Source organism: Pongo abelii, chromosome 14 (genome assembly GCF_028885655.2).
Source record: "Pongo abelii isolate AG06213 chromosome 14, NHGRI_mPonAbe1-v2.0_pri, whole genome shotgun sequence".
In the NCBI taxonomy this organism is placed as follows: domain Eukaryota; kingdom Metazoa; phylum Chordata; class Mammalia; order Primates; family Hominidae; genus Pongo; species Pongo abelii.
This window is the reverse complement of record NC_071999.2, coordinates 106,501,601-106,521,378: the sequence shown is the minus strand read 5'-3', so window position 1 is coordinate 106,521,378 and position 19,778 is coordinate 106,501,601. Positions and strand designations below refer to the sequence as shown.

The following is a 19,778-nucleotide window of genomic DNA, read 5'->3' as shown; positions in this document are numbered from 1 at the left end:
ACACGCAGATCTTCTATAGCACATGCCCATGAGATATACAGAGCTATTTCATGCTTGTTCTGTGGGTAATGATTTACTTGGCCCATATACAATAACTATGTTTCGGAGGGCTTTAGTAAGTTTTTTTAAATGAGAAACATAGTAGAACGCATATGAAATTTCTAATGACATCAATATACCTAAGAAATCATTGAAAAAATGTGGCGTTGCTTTTGTTTAGATGAAAATGAACAGCAATTGAAGGCAATATGCTAGGATGCTTAGAAAGATCAATTAGATAGGCAAAAATGTAAAAAGCTCCTTGAAAGAGATCAGGCTAAATAAAACATGGGAAATTAATCCCTTGATCATGTTTCACAAAGAGACAAACTAGAGTGCTTTTGAAAAAGAAAAGAGGTATCACTTGCCAGAAACGTTCACCTGCATAGGAAATGACAGCTTTGGTGTTCCAGGAAGAGGAAAGTATTTGAGACTTACACAGATTTTCCTGGCTGGGAAGGAAAACAGAAAGATGAGAAGGACCCAAAGATAAGTAGCTAAGGCTATGGTAACATTAGGGAGGAATTTAGCTCACACCTGTAATCCCAGCCCTTTGGGAGGCTGAGGCAGGAGGACTGCTTGAGGCCAGGAGTTTGTGACCAGCCTGGAAAACACAGACCCTATCTCTACAAAAAATTTAAAAATTAGCTGGGTAGGGTGGCATATCTGTAGTCCCAGCTACTCAGGAGCCAGAGGCAGGGGGATCACTTGAATCCAGGAATTCGAGGCTGCAGTAAGCTATTATTGTGCCACTGCACTCCAGCCTAGGCAACACACAGAGGCCCTAAAATATTCCTGATGAACATCGATGCAAAAGTCCTCAATAAAATACTGGCAAACCAAATCCAGCAGCACATCAAAAAGCTTATCCACCATGATCAAGTGGGCTTCATCCCTGGGATGCAAGGCTGGTTCAACACACGCAAATCAATAAACGAAATCCAGCATATAAACAGAACCAAAGACAAAAACCACATGATTATCTCAATAGATGCAGAAAAGGCCTTTGACAAAATTCAACAGCCCTTCATACTAAAAACTCTCAATAAATTCAGTATTGATGGGATGTATCTCAAAATAATAAGAGCTATTTATGACAAACCCACAGCCAATATCATACTGAATGGGCAAAAACTGGAAGCTTTCCTTTGAAAACTGGCACGAGACAGGGATGCCCTCTCTCACCACTCGTATTCAACATGGTATTGAAAGTACTGGCCAGGGCAATCAGGCAGGAGAAAGAAATAAAGGGTATTCAATCAGGAAAAGAGGAAGTCAAATTGTCCCTGTTTGCAGATGACATGATTGTATATTTAGAAAACCCCATCGTTTCAGCTCAAAATCTCCTTAAGCTGATAAGCAACTTCAGCAAAGTCTCAGGATACAAAATCAATGTGCAAAAGTCACAAGCATTCTTATACACCAATAACAGACAAACAGAAAGCCGAATCATGAGTGAACTCCCATTCACAATTGTTTCAAAGAGAATAAAATACCTAGGAATCCAACTTACAAGAGATGTGAAGCATCTCTTCAAAGAGAACTACAAAACACTGCTCAACAAAATAAAAGAAAACACAAACAAATGGAAGAACATTCCATGCTCATAGATAGGAAGAATCAACATCATGAAAATGGCCATACTGCCCAAGGTAATTTATAGATTCAATGCCATCCCCATCAAGCTACCAATGACTTTCTTCACAGAATTGGAAAGAACTACCTTAAAGTTCATATGGAACCAAAAAAGAACCTGCATTGCCAAGTCAATCCTAAGCCAAAAGAACAAAGCTGGAGGCATCACGCTACCTGACTTCAAACTCTACTACAAGGCTACAGTAACCAAAACAGCATGGTACTGGTACCAAAACAGAGACATAGACCAAGGGAACAGAACAGAGCCCTCGGAAATAATACCACACATCTACAACCATCTGATCTTTGACAAACCTGAAAAAAACAAGAAATGGGGAAAGGATTCCCTATTTAATAAATGGTGCTGGGAAAACTGGCTAGCCATATGCAGAAAGCATATGGATCCCTTCCTTACGCCTTATACAAAAATTAATTCAAGATGGATTAAAGACTTAAATGTTAGGCCTAAAGCCATAAAAACCCTAGAAGAAAACCTAGGCAATATCATTCAGGACATAGGCATGGGCAAGGACTTCATGTCTAAAACACCAAAAGCAAGGACAACAAAAGCCAAAATTGACAAATGGGATCTAATTAAGCTAAAGAGCTTCTGCACAGCAAAAGAAACTACCACCAGAGTGAACAGGCAACCTACAGAATGGGAGAAAATTTCTGCAATCTACTCATCTGACAAAGGGCTAATATCCAGAATCTACAAAGAACTCAAACAAATTTACAAGAAAAAATCAAACAACCCATCAAAAAGTGGGCGAAGGATATAAACAGACACTTCTCAAAAGAAGACATTTATGTAGGCAACAGACACATGAAAAAATGCTCATCATCACTGGCCATCAGAGAAGTGCAAATCAAAACCACAATGAGATAACATCTCACACCAGTTAGAATGGCAATCGTTAAAAAGTCAGGAAACAACAGGTGCTGGAGAGGATGTGGAGAAATAGGAATACTTTTACACTGTTGGTGGGACTGTAAACTAATTCAACCATTGTGGAAGACAGTGTGGCGATTCCTCAAGGATCTAGAACTAGAAATACCATTTGACTCAGCCATCTCATTACTGGGTATATATACCCAAAGGATTATAAATCATGCTGCTATAAAGACACATGCACACCTATGTTTATTGCGGCACTATTCACAATAGCAAAGAGTTGGAATCAACCCAAATGTCCATCAATGATAGACTGGATTAAGAAAATGTGGCACATATACACCATGGAATACTATGCAGCCATAAAAAAGGATGAGTTCATGTCCTTTGTAGGGACATGGATGAAGCTGGAAACCATCTTTCTCAGCAAACTATCGAAAGGACAAAAAACCAAACACCGCATGTTCCACTCATAGGTGGGAATTGAACAATGAGAACACATGGACACAGGAAGGGGAACATCACACACCAGGGCCTGTCGTGGGGTGGGGGGAGGGAGGAGGGATAGCATTAGGAGATATACCTAATGTAAATGACGAGTTAATGGGTGCAGCACACCAGCATGGCACATGTATACCTATGTAACAAACCTGCACATTGTACATATGTACCCTAGAACTTAAAGTATAATTAAAAAAAGAAAGAGAGACAGACAGAGATTTCACTGTTGTAAAAAGCAAATGATTACCAGCAGGTATTCCTATGGAGAGGAATGAAAGGAAAACACCGTGGTCTGATATGAGCAAAGGAGAGAATGGTGCTGGGTGCAGTGAAAAGGCCAATAGGCATTCAGGGTGTGATCGGCCATGCACAGATTGCACATTCCCACGAGAGCAACTAGAATGGGAGGCAGGGCAGGCATGACTAGATCTATGCAATCCAGAATCACCTAGGCTGCTATACAGAAAATGGACGGAGGAAGGGCAAGAGGGAAGACGGAAAAATTCCTTAGAGGACAATTGCGGAGATGTGCTGAAAAATGGCAAGGCTGGGGTCCATGGCTAGGACACTGACAATACAGACGGGAGAAGTAGCTGGACTTGAGGGATATTCAGGAGGCAGGCAGGGACTGATGTCAAGAATGGGGAGATGAGGGCCAGGTGAAGTGGCTCATGCCTGTTATTGCAACATTTTGGGAAACCGATGCGGGTGGGTCACTTGAGGTCAGGAGTTCAAGACCAGCCTAGGCAACATGGCAAAATCCCATCTCTACAATAAATACAAAAAATTAGCTGGGTGTGCTGGCTTGTGCCTATAGTCCCAGCTACCAGGGAGGTTGAGGTCGGAGGATCAGCTGAACCCTGGAGGTCAAGGCTGCAGTGAGCCCTGGGCCCACCACTGCACTCCAGCCTGAGTGACAGAGTGAGACCCTGTCTCAAAACAACAACCATAATTACAAAGAATGGGGAGATGAGCACAACACCCAAAGTTCTGGCTCTGCAACGTGCGAGAAGTTGCCATTTGCAGAGAAGAAACAGGTTGAGAGGAAAATAGCAGATTCATGGACAAGTTAAATTTGAGATGCCTGTGAGATGATGTCTGAATGATTAAGGTTCAGAAAAGCAGGCAGATTCGATGGTATACATCAGAAAACAGACGTTCCTACTTATGGGGGGAACATCCCCCACATGTGAAGGAATCCAAAACAGGGTGAGACAGAGAAATGTGAAATAAAACCAGCAATATGCAAATCACTCACATATTACAATAAATAAAGTTCTAGAAAAAATAAGACTCTAAGGGAGGGACTGGAAGAGATGAAAGTTATTAGACCAAGGTACATCAACAATTTAATTTACAAAAAAAAATTGATCTTATGTACAAATTAATAATTCAGAATATTTCAATTTACAAGTGTTTTTGCAAAACAGTAGGTAAGTTAGCAGGCAGTCTCAGGATTTTTGAACTTCCCTCCCCTGGTTAAATAGAAATAGTATTGTTCATTTTGGGAAGCCAAGGCAGGCGGGTCACCTGAGGTCAGGAGTTGAGACCAGCCTGACCAACATGGTGAAACCCCGTGTCTGTACTAAAAATACAAAAAGTAGCTAGGTGTGGTGGCGCACCCCTGTAGTCCCAGCTACTTGGGAGGCTGAGGCAGAAGAATTGCTTAAACCTGGGAGGCAGAGGCTGCAGTGAGCCGAGATCATGCCACTTCACTCCAGCCTGGGTGACAGAGTGAGACTATCTCAAAAAAAAAAAAAAAAAAGACAATACTATTAACATATGTATTTAATATTTCATATTTAACTTTACTGGCTTTCGTGTTACAGGCTATTGCTAGTATAAATTTTTTAACTCCCTATCTGGCCAATGTTAAAATAGTTGGAACCAAACTCTGTCATCAGTAAAATACAATATAACTTTCAAAAATACTTAATGATAATTTGAACTAAAAAAGAGATTATTTTCTGATGCCCAAAATTTGTGACTGATAATATTCAGAAAGTTAATATGCTTGCAGTTTCACAGGATAAATGATATGTTGTATTTGTCCTCTATATCCAAAGCTGAAAAATAGGTGTTGATTTTAGAAAAATGTAACTCAAAGGAATTGAAAGCAAATATTAATTTACATTTTGGATATCAAAGAACAGAGCCATCAAGCACATAAATGAAGCATGGAATTTTAAAAATCTTTCTACTTGAATAGTAAATACAGCATAAAAATACAGACTTTTATCTCACTAAATGATGTTTTAAAAATAAAATTAAAACACAAAACCATTTTCTCTTTAATGTTTTCTAAATAAAATATTATATATGACTATGCGAAACTAAATCGTTATCTTTTTTTCTTTCTTAAGGCCAATATGGTGAGATAATGGCTCATGGCAGACAACAAACATCTATGCCTCAACTAACTGTTCCCAAAACTACTGTCCATTAATTAATCCTAAAGCCAAAAGAGGGTAATAATCAGAAAATTATTTTATACCTAAGAGCTCAAAAGATCAGATAGATGGGAAGAATCATTGAAGCACTAAACGGTATCATACAGATTTGAAAGTTACCATTTTGCATTTAGTTTCTTTCTTTTCACATCCCAGGAAAGACAACACTATTTGAACAGATCCTTGTTTAAATGGTATGGGGACAGTAGAGGTATTCTTTGAGAGTTAGTTTACAACTTCGAGGATATTATTAATCACATACTCATAAAAATTATGACTGGGAGGTGTGGACTGGGAGTCAAGGATGACCTCTGGCAGAGTTCACCAGGTCCCATCTGTATGGGAAATCACCACCAGGACACAGAGAAGAGGCCCCTAGGAGTGGCCTTCCCCTGACTGCCTGCTGGTTCCAAAACACTGCCCAGACATCAGCTAGACATGCTGCCAGGATCAAACAGAGGCCAAAAGCACTCTTATTTCATGAGGATTTTGAAATTCACTTTAACCGAATTACATTTTTGCTTCAAAGTTTCTCTATCTTAACAAAAGTTCACAATGAGCACAGGAAAAAAATATTCATATTTGAATAATTAAGCAGTTACCAAACAAGACAGTAGATTGTCTTCCCTTTTCTGCCTTTCATAAGGCAAGTTTTTAAACCTGCCTATCCTTCAGAACTAGCCAGATAAGTAATATGTAAGTTCAAAATCCCAAATGCATCTCTGCTTTTATTCTTTAAATATTAGTGGAGAGTGGGGGTACTTGCTCTTCCCTATTTTTTTAACTTTTTATTTTGAAATTAAATTTTAAATTTTTTAAATTTTGAAATTATTTCAAAATTAAAAAATTCAAAATTATTTTGAAATAATTTCAAAATTCAAAATTTAAAAAAATAGTAAACAGAATTACTATATATGGAGGTTCTACAAATGATAACATCTTATCACATTTATTTGCTTTGTCACTAATTTTTTCTATTTATACACAGATACATAATTTTCTTTCTTAAACTTATGAAGGTAAGTTGCAGACAAGATGTCATTTTACTTCTAAATATGTCAGTGAACATCTCCTAAAAGCAAGGTATATCTCTTCTATAATCACAGTACAAGGATCAAAATCAGACAAGCCTAACACTGCTAACATTGCTATCACCTAATCTCCAGACCTTATTCAAATCTCACCAATTGTCCCACTTATGACCCTTACTACAAAAGAAAAACATTTTTCTTCTGGTCCAGGATCTAAACCAGGATCACACATTGCATTTAGTTGTCATGTGTCTTTAGTTTCCTTTGATCTACATAAGTTGCTCAACTCTTCTTTGTGTTTCCTGACCTTGACATGTTTGAAAAGAAGAAGCCATTTATTTTGTAGACTGTCTTTCAATTTGGTTTGTCTGATGTTTCCTCATGATTATATTCAGGTTGTACACTTTTGGCAAGAATATCATAGAAATGACTGTTGCGAGAGGAACGTCTTTTGTTATTCATAACAAGCTCCTTTCAATCATACCTGAGTTTATGCTAATGAGATGACTCTTAGAGGATGGGAGCAGGTGGCCAGAGGATCCAACCATGTGATTAAGGGGTTGGAACTTTCAGCCCCACCCCCACCCTCCAAAGGGGAGAGGGACTGAAGAATGACTTAATCACTAATGGCAGATTGATAAGATCAATCATGCCTACCTAGTCAGGCCTTCATAAAAACCCAAGGACAACGATCAGAGGACTTGTGGGTTGCTGAACACATGGAAGTGATGGAGGGTGGTGCACCTGGAGAGGGCATGGAAGCTCTGCACCCCTTCCTAACACCTTGCCCTGTGCATCTCCTCCACTGGGTTACTCTCAAGCTGTATCCTTTATAATAAACTGATAATAGTAAGCAAAGAGTTTCCTCAAGTTCTGTGAGTGATACTGCAAATTATCACCTACAACCCTCATTCTTGGAATCACTTCACAAGTGCCTTTACTGAACCAACGTTAACACTTTCTATCTAGAATGTGCCACATTCTACAAATCAACGGCCGTGGACTCTCCTGAAAATTAATGAAATGAAATATGAAAGACGGCAAGATAACAAAGAGACATAATCAAAGACACTGTGTAACTTTGGGCCACAGATGGGATTAAAAAACAATAAAAAAAGACTCTGAAGGACAAGCTTAAATATGGACAATACATGAGATGAAACTGTTAGGTTGCTGTCAATTTTCCTTGGGGTGTAATGATGGTATTGTGCTTTTTTGCAGGAATGAAATGGCCATTCCAAAAATTATGACACTGAGAAAAATCTTACCTAACCAACTTTATCTTGCTTTTAACCTCCAAGCTGCCCCTGTTCATTCCTGGGTATAGGCCATGCTAACTATAAGAGGAATTTAACTTATACTTTAACTGTAAAACAATGAAAACAGCCCCTTCCCAAAACAAACCCCCTCCTTGTCTGAGGAACAGACTGCATTTGTAAAACTAACATTAGAAATTACGGCTCAGGAGTCATACAGCCAGACCAGCAAACTGGCTCAACTAGTTCTGTGATCTTACCCAGTAACTGAAGGTAGCAAGAAGACCCTGCCTCAAGCACCTATAATTTCATCCCCAAACCAACCAGTCAGCATTCCCCACTCCCTGGCCCCCTGCCCACCAAATTGTTTTTTAAAAACCCTAGCCTCCAAATTTTGGGAGAAATTTATTTGAGTAATAAAACTTCAGTCTCCCATTTAGCCAGCCCTGTGTTTATTAAACTCTTTCTCTATTGCAATAACGTTGTCTCAATAAATTGACTCTATCTGTGCAGCAGGCAAGAAAAATCCAGTTACAGGAACATAGTCTTCCCCTTAAGAAGCCTGGTGAAGTATTCAGGAGTGACGTGCCATGATGTTTGCAACCTTCTTTCAAATGGATCAGGAGAAAAACAGAGGAGAGAATGGAGGGAGGAAAGGAAAGAGGAAGGGTGAGAAAGGAGGAGGAAAAGGCAAAGAAAGGGAGAAATAGAGAAAGCAAATATCAAAAAAAAGTTTATTAAATAATAATTAATCTAGGTGAAGAGTATACAGGCATGCACAGTACTATTCATTCAACTTTTCAATAGATTTGAAAATACCTAAAATTAAAAAGTCTAAGAGAAATATGTCAAGAAAAACCCCTCTCTAACAAATCCTTTGAGCTTAAAAAAAATCATTGTGATATGTAGATGTCCACACCTTTCTCTGTGCTCATCCAACACAATTTAAAATATTTTAGGATGAGAAGATGGTTCAAGTGATATGAGAATATACTACACATGACTACAAATTGCTTTTCTACTTTAACAATCCATACAAACAGGTCTTTAAGTCACAGCTGCATAGTATTTTATAGTAATAAAGCATTGTAATTCATTCAGTCATTCATCCATTTAGTGGACACTGTGGTTGGTCAGCATTTTGGCTACTACAAACAATGTTGTTATAAATGTCATGGTGAACATGCTCATAATTCAGTTTTTTAACTCTATGGGAAAGATTCACAAAAGATGAACAGCTGGGTCAGAGGGTATGCACTTTTATTTTAACATCTAACACCAGATTATTTTCCCAAAATACTATAACAAGTGACACTGCAAAGATGCTTGAGTGTGCCCATCCCCTTTAGTTCACCTACACGGGACATTACCAGTCTTTTTAAAAATCCTGCCACTCTGAGGATCATTTGAAAGCAGAACAAAGTGAGGTACTCTCGACAGAGACACAGAGACACCATGAGTCCTAAAGCAGTACTAGTTACTTTCAAAGGACCAAGAGAGGCGAGAAAAGAAAGATATGCTAGCCTCTTCCTTAAACTCCCACTACACTTTTTCAATCCCCTATTGTGGCACCTATGAAGCTATATTAATATTATACTTATCTTTTCATATGTTTTTCACACCAAGTATATTAGTAACTCCTTGAAATCAGGGACAGTATCACTCACTCACTCATTCATCCAACAAACATTTATTAATCATCTAGCATGTGTCAGACACTGCTAAGCACCAGTAATATGCATACAAACAAGATAAAGATCATCAGTGTCCTCATGTGCCTAATATTCTTATAGGATAACCCAACATTTCACAGTTAATTACACAATTAATACTTTAATTTTACAGTGATGGTAAATTCTCTGGAGAAGTATTTGAACAGGGTGCAATGAAAGCATATAACCTCAGCACACAGTATTAGAAATTACCTAAAACGGTCTTTCAATATTGTTTATCTATGGTTTAGTAAATTTCATATGACTAATGGATTGATAATGTGATTTATAACACATGATGTTTATTTTTATTTTTTTGGAGACAGAGTCTTACACTGTCAACCAGGCTGGAGTGCGATGGCGCCATCTCAGCTCACTGCAACCTCTACCTCCTGGGTTCAAGCGATTCTCCTGCCTCAGCCTCCTCAGTAGCTGGGACTATGGGCACCCATCACCACGCCTGGCTAATTTTTATATTTTTACTAGAGACGGGGTTCTGCCAAGTTGGCCAGGCTGGTCTTGAGCTCCTGACCTCAAGTGATCTGCCCTCCTCAGCCTCCCAAAGTGCTGGGATTACAGGCATGAGCCACCACGCCTGGCCTTGATTTTTAAATATATGGTTTTATAAGTGTGAGGAGAGAGGAAGAAAGGATGAGAACTAAAGTTATTGAACAACATAAGCCAGTGTGGTGCCAAGCCCTTTATATACTTAACCTCAGTTAATCCTCACCAGTAATTTATAAGGCAGAGACTATCACTCCATTTTTCAAACGTGGAGTATGAGATTCAGAGAGACAAAGTCATTTGACAAAAATCACGTAATTATTTATTTTAAAAAAAATTTACTTTTTTTCGTTGAGACAGACTCTCGCTCTGTCGCCTAGGCTGGCGTGCAGTGGCATGATCTCAGCTCACTGCAACCTCCGCCTCCCAGGTTCAAACAATTTTCTGCCTCAGCCTCCCAAGTAGCTGGGATTATAGACGCTCACCACCACGCCTGACTAATTTTTGTATTTTTAGTAGAGACTGGGTTTCACCATCTTTGCCCAGCTGGTCTTGAACTCCTGACCTCACCATCCACCCGCCTCAGCCTCCCAAAGTGCTAGGATTACGGGTGTGGGCCACCGCGCTTGGCCAAAAATCACATAATTATTAAATGGCGTCAAGACAGGGGCTATGAACCCAGCTTTGTCTGGTTTCTGTCTACTACATCACAGTAATTCAAAGGCAAAATTTCAGACTAAGCCTGGAAAAATCTACCTACACAACAAAATATATTTTTTACATGTAACACATATAAAGTTAGGAGAATAATGGCAAGCCTACTTTGTATTTTAGTCACTTAAAAACTGCAGTAACTGGTGAACCTATATATACATATACAGAGTAAGCAAATTAGTGGGAAAATGTTCATTTAAGTATAAAACACGAAACGGTATTCATGTAAATACGAAAGACTACTCCTTTCAGAAGCCAGATGGAGTAGATAAATAACTTCTAGTTGGGACCAAAACTAATATAATATTTTGACAAACTGCCCAGATGCCATGCCCCTATGTCGTATTATATCACAGTTTAACAGAGATGAGTTTTGACAAAATATTCTTATTCAGACTCTCAAATTCATGGATTTACTGCTCAAGCACATTAGAGTAAAACTTAAATTAACCAAAATCTAATATTTCAATTACCACAATAAAAATGCAGAGATAAAAAGGGAGAAAATCCCCATAGAATGTGCTTACAAATACTTTAATGTCTTCCAGGAATAATCTTCCCAAGTAACTTATTTATGTCTATCTAAACTCACATATATAGATAAACATAGATAAACTCACATAAACTGAACATGTGTCCCAAATACGCACTAAAGACCTCTCCACAGCAATATTACTTCTGTAAGAAAAAAGACACCCTCCTCAAGGCCTATGTAACCAACGTGTACTGGTTATATAGAGTAATATATATGTTAGGTATATAGAGAAAATATGCATTTGCTTAAAACAGTGGAAACAGCTATACTTAGCATGGTGGTTTGATGGATTTGAGCTTTCTTATTTCTCTTTAAGCACATAGTGAGCAAATGTGCTGTGCCATATTCTCACTGGTAAACCCCCAGGCTGTTCTCTGGAACTGGACACCGTATACAATAACCAACGAGTGCAAACCTTTGTTTTTACCTCGAATAACATAGTTATCCAGTGCATCTGCCATCCTCTTCAGTGCCTCAGTTCTATCAGAGCCATATGTGATTAGCTAAAAATGAGCAAACAAAAAACCCAATATATATATATTTAGAACTATGTTAAATTATTCATTTTAGTAAAAATTAAAATATTTCATAACAGATTTCTAAATGTATCTTGAAATTTTATGATAGTTCAGTTTTCAATACATGTCAATTATGATTTTTTAAGTATATAGATATTAGAATCAAGCTATTTCAGACTTTTCTCCTACATTTCATTATCATAGTAAAGAGTGATTTTACTAAAACAAAAATGTAACAAAAGTAAGTACAGAAAAAATTTAAAAGGAGATACAGCTAAATATTTGAATATTTAGATAGGATTTGAACATCTAGGGTAGTGGTGAGGATTAGATAAGACATTTTTCCCTATTTTTCTGTGGTTTCCAAGTTTGATACCCTGAATAGCTAACACTTTCTTTCTTTTCTTTTTATTTCTTATTTTTGAGATGGAGTCTCGCTCTGTTGCCCAGGTTGGAGGGCAGTGGCGCAATCTCGGCTCACTGCAACCTCCGCCTCCCAGGTTCAAGTGATCCTCTCGCCTCAGCCTCTTGAGAAGCTGGGATCAGGCCTGTGTCACCATGCCCAGCTAATTTTTTTGTATTTTTAGTAGAGACAGGGTTTTGCCATGTTGGCCTGGCTGGTCTCACACTCCTGACCTTAGGTGATCCACCTGCCTCAGCCTCCCAAAGTGCTGGGATTACAGGTATGAGCCACTGCGTCCAGCCCGTAACACTTTCATAACTAACAAAAAAAGTAAAGTTTCAAAAATAAAAGTATAAAGAAAGAAGATGACTATCTTAGAAATCATTTGCAGTTTAACACATAATATACACAGAAGCAAATGGTACTTTTTCAGAAATCAAAAAAACAGAAAAGTCTTACTATTCTACATGATTTAGTGCCTACTTATATGTATCTCTATAATTTGGCAATGAAATAAGACCTTAACTATTCATTAAAGATTTTTCTGGCAGTTATATTAGCCAATCTATAGATTGTGATTATTTTAGTAGGTTTTACTAGCTCTTCAATATCAAGCAAATTTGAAAATTAATTTGTAGGCCATTTTTCTGAAGAGAAAAACATGCATCTAAAAATGGAATATTTAAAAATCAACGTATAATATTTTTACATAGTTTTATTTTTAAATTAAATGGTGGTTCTCTAATAAACAAAAGACCTAAATTTTATTTTAATACTACTACTAACTTAGACCAACCACGGTGGCTCACGTTTGTAATCCCAGCACTTTGAGAGGCCGAGGCGGGTGGATTGCTTGAACTCAGGTATTCAAGATCAGCCTGGGTAACATGAGGAAACCCCATTTCTACAAAAGATATAAAAAAAAAACCCTGCATGGTAGTAAACGCCTGTAGTTCCAGCTACTTGGGTGGCTAAGGCAGGTGGATCGCTTGAGCCTGGGAGGTTAAGGCTGCACTGAGCCGAGATCGTGATACTGCACTCCAGCCTGGGTGCAAAGGGAGACCCTATCCAAAAAAAAAAAAGCACTAAAACCTTAACTGAAGAAAGAGAGATAAAAAACGGTTTGTTTACTGCAACTATAACATTAAAAAGGACACTTGGGGAAAAGTCATCTTGAGAAATAAGGCTTAAAAAACAAATCATTCCTCAATACAGATGTATCATTTCAGAGAACACAGAAGTTTCAAAATAAAATCCACAATCTGGCCAGGCACGGTGGCTCACGCCTGTAATCCCAGAACTTTGGGAGGCCAAGGCGGGCAGATCATGAGGTCAGGAGATGGAGACCATCCTGGCTAACAAGGTGAAACCCCACCTCTACTAAAAACAAAAAAAATTGGCTGGGCTTGGTGGCACGAGCCTGTAGTCCCAGCTACTCGGAAGGCTGAGGCAGGAGAATCACTTGAACATGGGAGGTGGAGGTTGCAGTGAGCCAAGATCGCGCCACTGCACTCCACCCTGGGGGACAAAGTGAGACTCCATCTCAAAAAAAAAATAATAAAATAAAAATAAAATCCACAATCTTAATTATTACAGCATTTTACACTTTATAAGGTTTTAAGGGTTTAAAGATCCAAAAATTCAAGGTTAAAGATCCAAAATTCAATTCATTTATTCTGGAAAGTCAAACTTCAAAAAGACAGGTGGGCAAAACAAATCTTGTACTCTTACATCAAATCTACTTAAATAATTGATAATTTGTAAAAAATTGAAGAGAAAAGATCAAAAAGTTACCCTAACAAACACTGCCTATCAGCCCAACTCTTGCCATTCATTCATACTTTCATCTCAGGTAATTTCTGCCAATGGCCAAAAACAAACTTAATTCCTTCTCATGGCAATGAGTTAGGTTGACACCGCTGGTTAGATGTTTATTATTATTATTGTTCACGCATGTGTGATGGTGGTGGCATGATTTAGTTGGGGAGGAGGAGTACTGCAAACTAACATAACGCTGAATTTTCTCTCAAGAGAAAAAACCTGCTCTGCTTTCACATTTACATCAGTGCATAATTAGTTGTTTAATTATAGCTTATGATTCAGATAAAGGCCCAGTTTCAGACTCTTTAAATATCATTGATTTTTCAGAAGAAATCAAATAATCCATTAAGAAATTAAACTAACTTTTGAAATCATAGGATCATAATAAATGCTAATATCACTTCCTGGTTGGATGCCACTGTCAACTCGGACCTGGGAGGAAAAAAAGAAAAACATAAAAGTAATTCATATTGTGTAGATATTTTTTGTAACCACAAATTTCATTTCCATGGAGAAAATGGATAGAGAATTTCAATCTCAAATAACATTTCAACTTCTGGAAAATAGGAAAACAACCTAAAATCTTGATCTAATATGCAATGCAACACATTTTTTGTTCTGCCACTGAATGAAGAAACTAAGACACAGCAAAAATAAAAAATAAAAAATGAAGACTTCCCACATCACTATGCCAGGATGCTGTGGCTCTCTGATGATGTCTTCCAGCTGAAGCATGGCATGGACGATGCCCTTGCTAACTGCACTCCCTGCCAGACCCTTCTGAGCCCACCAGTGAGGCCCCTAGTCAAGCCTGCTCCTCAGCTCCATAGGAACATGGGCCTGGGCCTTTCATGTCTGTAACACTTTCTTTTTTGCCTCACTCTCTCAACTGTAAAACACTATTTTTCTGTTACTGTTGGTCCCCTGAGGCTTTAATGTTTACACAGCTTTTCCTATGGCTTTGCTTTGTAAAGCCCCAATTAGAGTTCTGATTTTGTGATTTTCATGGGGTGGGGGGTAGGGGGATAGCACAAGTTCAAAATATTCTTTTGAAGAGGCTGATTGCTGTTAACCAGCCAACGAGTGAGTTAGTACATCACTGATTCTTGTTTTCATTTCCCAGTTTGATACCAGCAGCAAGGCACGGAGGTTAGCCATGCAAAACTTTAAAAATGAGCAGTTACTGAGGACAGAATATTTATTAAATTATTAGAAAGAAGTTTTGGAATCTGAAGTATTTAAAAGCTAATCAAAATACTTCAGACTGTCAGGCACATCCTAGGGGTCTTGAGGATGGAGGAACTGAATCAAAGCTGCTGAACAGCAGGACTTTGATGCCCAACATTGTAAAGGGGTGGGAAGAGAAGAGCGGAAGCTCACATAGCCTTCCACCTGTGGGAAGAAGCCTTCGTAATAAACAGCAGCTCATCTGTCTGCAGCAAGGCAGAAAAAGGTCAACACAGCGGCTGTTAGGCCTTTAATATTTTAATTTAGGCAATTATCAAGGGACCACATGTAGAACCTCTTGTCTAGGATATCCACATGAGGGTATAATGATGGCTTTATTATACGGTGACATCAGAAGACAAGCTATAGTTTCATTTTCTTAAAATTCACACTACTATTATTCTCTTTGTAAGGTTGTAAAAGGAACACTATAACATACCTGGGGGGCTTTTATTTCTGTATTTGCAAGCACAAACAAAAATATAGGTATCTGTATCCGTATTCACATTCATATACAAAAATCTTAATTTTAAACAAAAATCATTCAGCACACTTACGAAATATACTTGGCTTTCTATTTTCTGAAAACATATTTCAGGACATAAACTGATGTTCTATGAAATTCACAGTGTTGACAAAAACTAGAAAAAAATTAATGGAGCAGCTTTAAAAGCAATAAAATCACAATCTACCTTTTCCCCACATTAAAAAGCCCCAAAATGGCAACTAGTAATCGGGTTACATAACAGAAAATATATCTGTGAGTTTTCATTTTCTTAATTTTAGTACCAAAAAGTGAAAGAGCTAATTTGACCACTATGTCATCTTTAAAACCACAGCATGCTTGCTAATGCTGTGTTTAAAAACAAGACTGATACAAGTTCTAAAACTTCTGACTTTAACTACATCCTATCATTTGCTACATAAACTGCTACAAAGCTAGGAAGAACTTAGATGTTCAACCCACAAATAAAATAACATAGACAATAAAGAATATTTATTACATTCTTCTACAGTTCCTTACTTAAAACTTCAGTTGCCTTGAATAACATCATCCTATAAGGTGTTACCTACAGATCTTAATTAAATATAACTGTCTTTGTTATTTACTAATATTATGATCACAGAAGTTATGTCATCTTAACTTTAAAATACATACGATAAAATCAAGATATATATAATCAACATGTATCTTTGTATAAGCAAATCAGTATTCCCAATTAAAAACTGTACCACAGTATGAAAACTCTACTTTATAATTTACTATTTATGCTGCTTTTTCCAAGTAATAATCAGCTATATTTTTATTTCTTAACAACCAATTTGAAGTCAGATCAAGTCTCCATTCCTTCATGAAAGGCTATACAAATTTGCACCAAAAGCTTTAAGAAAAAATTCACATGAAATCAGAACCAAATTTCTGAGCAGAACAAAATTGTGGTCTGAAAATAACAAATTTACAAAACATGATCAAAAATAAAAAAGGAAATCTTCACCTCTGCCATATTAATAAATTTCAGGCTTAATGAAGCATGTGAAAAGTACAAACCATACGTTAACTCCTAAGTATGCATTCTTGTGACCAAAAAAGGTAAGAGCCAAAAATTGTTTTCTAAGGTAAACCGACTGCTCTAGTTTTAATAAGGCAAGGAAAAAAAACAAACAATAACAACCACAACAAAACACCCAAGCACCTCTGTACGAGATTCTCAAACCATTGCTCAGAAACCTCTAGCATAATTAAAATTTCTGTCTTCAGTACCACAGTGGACCCTGTGAAACTATCAGACGTCTCCCATCCTTCATTCTCAATTCACCTCTCCCCCTAAGCACAACTCCCAGCCTGCCATGTCTACCTGACAAGTGACAGCCCAATCTGATTAAATGCTTCCAAGGGAGGGGACTCATGGGCCTCCATGACAGGCCAAAAGTGATCACCATGGAGATACATAATTACAGCTGTCAACGCATCTACTGTCCTGCTGACATCAATTTGATTGCTCCCAGCAATAATGATAGACAAAGCTTAGTGTGCACTCTCCTCCACCCAATCACTTTATCTATTCCTTGGTCCATTTAGCTGACATGCAACACTCACACAAGCAAATAACAGCAGTAAGCAGAACATTTAAGGCATTTTAATTGTTTTTTCTTTCTATGGATGGCTCACAACTGCAAATGTTATTACATAAAACTCCTGCTGCAGCATTAATTGAAGAAAGATTTGGTGGGACGAAGACTGTAGGGGGTATAGTTTGTCCATTATCACTTGTACTTTCAACAGGTCTCACGTTTGAAAATTGCAAATTGCAAAAACTTGCGAGGGCAAAATGTTTGACATCCTGTTAGCTATTACAACATGGTGAAAACTTCTAACAACTAGAGTAATCATTATGAATTCTTATTTAATACTTCTTTCGTTTGATTAAAAAAGTGTTTAGATATGTCCCTATGATACTTGTTTTCTCACGTGCTATTTAACGTCACATAATGCCTGTTAAATCTTTACAATTTTTTTTCTGTCTTTTGGCTTTGAACACAGCATGGAGTCTCCAAGCCCAGAAAGGGTCAAGTCCCTTTAGAAAGCACATGGGCAAAAACAATTTAATAAGTGAAATAAATCATATATCCAATAACATCTTCAGATTTAGAATTCTTCCTGTAATTTTTCACCATCTTCATGCCAGTAATCAAAATGAATAATTTGAATATTCACAGATGGTACAGCCTTGTCATCTACTAGCTAACATAATGTCATATATATATGCACTTATTACCTTAAGAAAAAGGGTATGTCCTTGCTCTTTTTTTGCAACAAAAACTATTTTTAAAATAGCTATTAAATATAGAAGAGCTATGGAATAAAATGGACAGTGGTCACTTTTCTTTAACTGATACAAATATTATGTACTCCTTCAAGTCCATGAGGTTTAATAGACTGAGGCACACTTTGTTTGCCTTAATTCAATCTCCTTAAATTTCAATTAAGGAGCTGATTTTGTGCTTGAATTTCTTGACAAGTGACTATATAGCAGGGTTGGATTCGATTTATTGAAAAGATTAAATTGTAACACAAAACATCATTTCTCATTCTTAGGATTCACAGTCTTTTTTATTATAATTTTCGAAAGAATTGGGAACACTGTAAGCTATCATTTATATCATCAGATGTCCCCAGGCTTCCCCTGTCCAGTGGATCCTGACTTTCTTGAACACCACAAAATACTGAAAAAAATTTGTTTTCAACACAAAAACCATGATTCCCATGAATTTCACTTGTCCTTCAATTTACACCCTTTGGTGTTGACACGCTTTAACATAAAAGTATGACATAAATCATGATTTTAACCCTTCAGCTGGTATTACAGCTTAATGACTTACACCAGGTAGATGTAATGGTTCTTGGTACTGAGACAATCTCCCAATAGATGGTAAACCAAAAGACTTGTAGGGGTCCTGAAAGTTCAAAGAAAAGGAAGCACAGTCTTTGAAATATAAATCAGCACAAGTAAGGTTAAATATTTACACAATGAAGAATCATTTATAGGTCTATTTTCAACATATGGTATTTACCAAATCACAGATTTCAGAATATTATTGTCTTTTACTCTAGACAACTTAGAATGTACTTAAAAATCAAACAGAACTGTAAGCAGAATTTAGCCTGACCTTGTTCATACTTTATTGAAATTGGTAAAATTCCAACATTTTATAAAACTTCTTAGAATGCCTTGGGCAAAAAATAAAATAACCTAGGCCCTACATCAAAACATACTCAAGTTTAGAACAACAAATGTGGTACACTAAAGATATTTGTTTTTCTTACTTCTCAAAACAGCTCACATATGGTAAAACTTGAGAATTTGGGTTCTTCAAATAAAGACCTGAAAAAAAAAAAACTTTGCACATGCTACTAGATATGTACTTCATTTGTAAATATCTTAGATCATCAGAATAAACAGGTTCAGTGTCATAAGAATTAAAGTAATACTACTTAAAATATGAAAAAAGCAAGAGCAACACAGTCATGCCAAAACATATTTTTGAACTCCTTGAAAAATATTTCAAACCAGCTTTCAGTATTCTTAAACACAGACACTGATTTATTTTTAATCTTGACAGGCATTTTTGATGTCGAAAAGTAAAAATAGTACAAATGTTACCTTGCATTCTTGTTTTAGTCATTTGAAAAAAGCATTTAGAAGTACTGAACTGAGAGTTTATGAGTAAAACCCAAAATTAAAATTATAAATTAAGAGTACATGTTTTACTAAAAGCTTTACAATTTAAATTTTGATTGTTATTTTTATGTAATAATAAAGGAGAAAATTATACAGAAAAAAATGTTGGGAAAAATTTTAAGTAAATATCTGATCAACAACTAATGTGTACCCAAGGTGGGCATTTTTTTAAAAAACCCATGGAAATAAATGCTACTTCTTGTTAGTGTTGTTTGAAAATAAACAAAGAAAATGCAAACAAAACAAAAACCACGGTCCATTCAAGCTCAAGAATATTTAACCAATGCTTTGTTGCC

At 37.0% G+C, this 19,778-nt stretch overlaps 1 protein-coding gene across 5 annotated transcripts in view; it reads right to left on the bottom strand.

Annotated features, from left to right (window-relative positions):
• PCCA (propionyl-CoA carboxylase subunit alpha) overlaps window positions 1-19,778 on the bottom strand; it is a 461,053-nt gene that overhangs the window by 220,718 nt on the left and 220,557 nt on the right. For all 5 annotated transcript variants that reach the window (XM_024230769.3, XM_054529192.2, XM_054529194.2 and 2 more), the window contains exons 14-16: window positions 18,623-18,697; window positions 14,378-14,446; window positions 11,700-11,775 (exon numbers count right to left, since the gene is read on the bottom strand). In XM_024230769.3, the coding sequence (XP_024086537.1) occupies window positions 11,700-11,775; window positions 14,378-14,446; window positions 18,623-18,697 (220 nt within the window). The remainder of the gene's footprint in view (window positions 1-11,699; window positions 11,776-14,377; window positions 14,447-18,622; window positions 18,698-19,778) is intronic.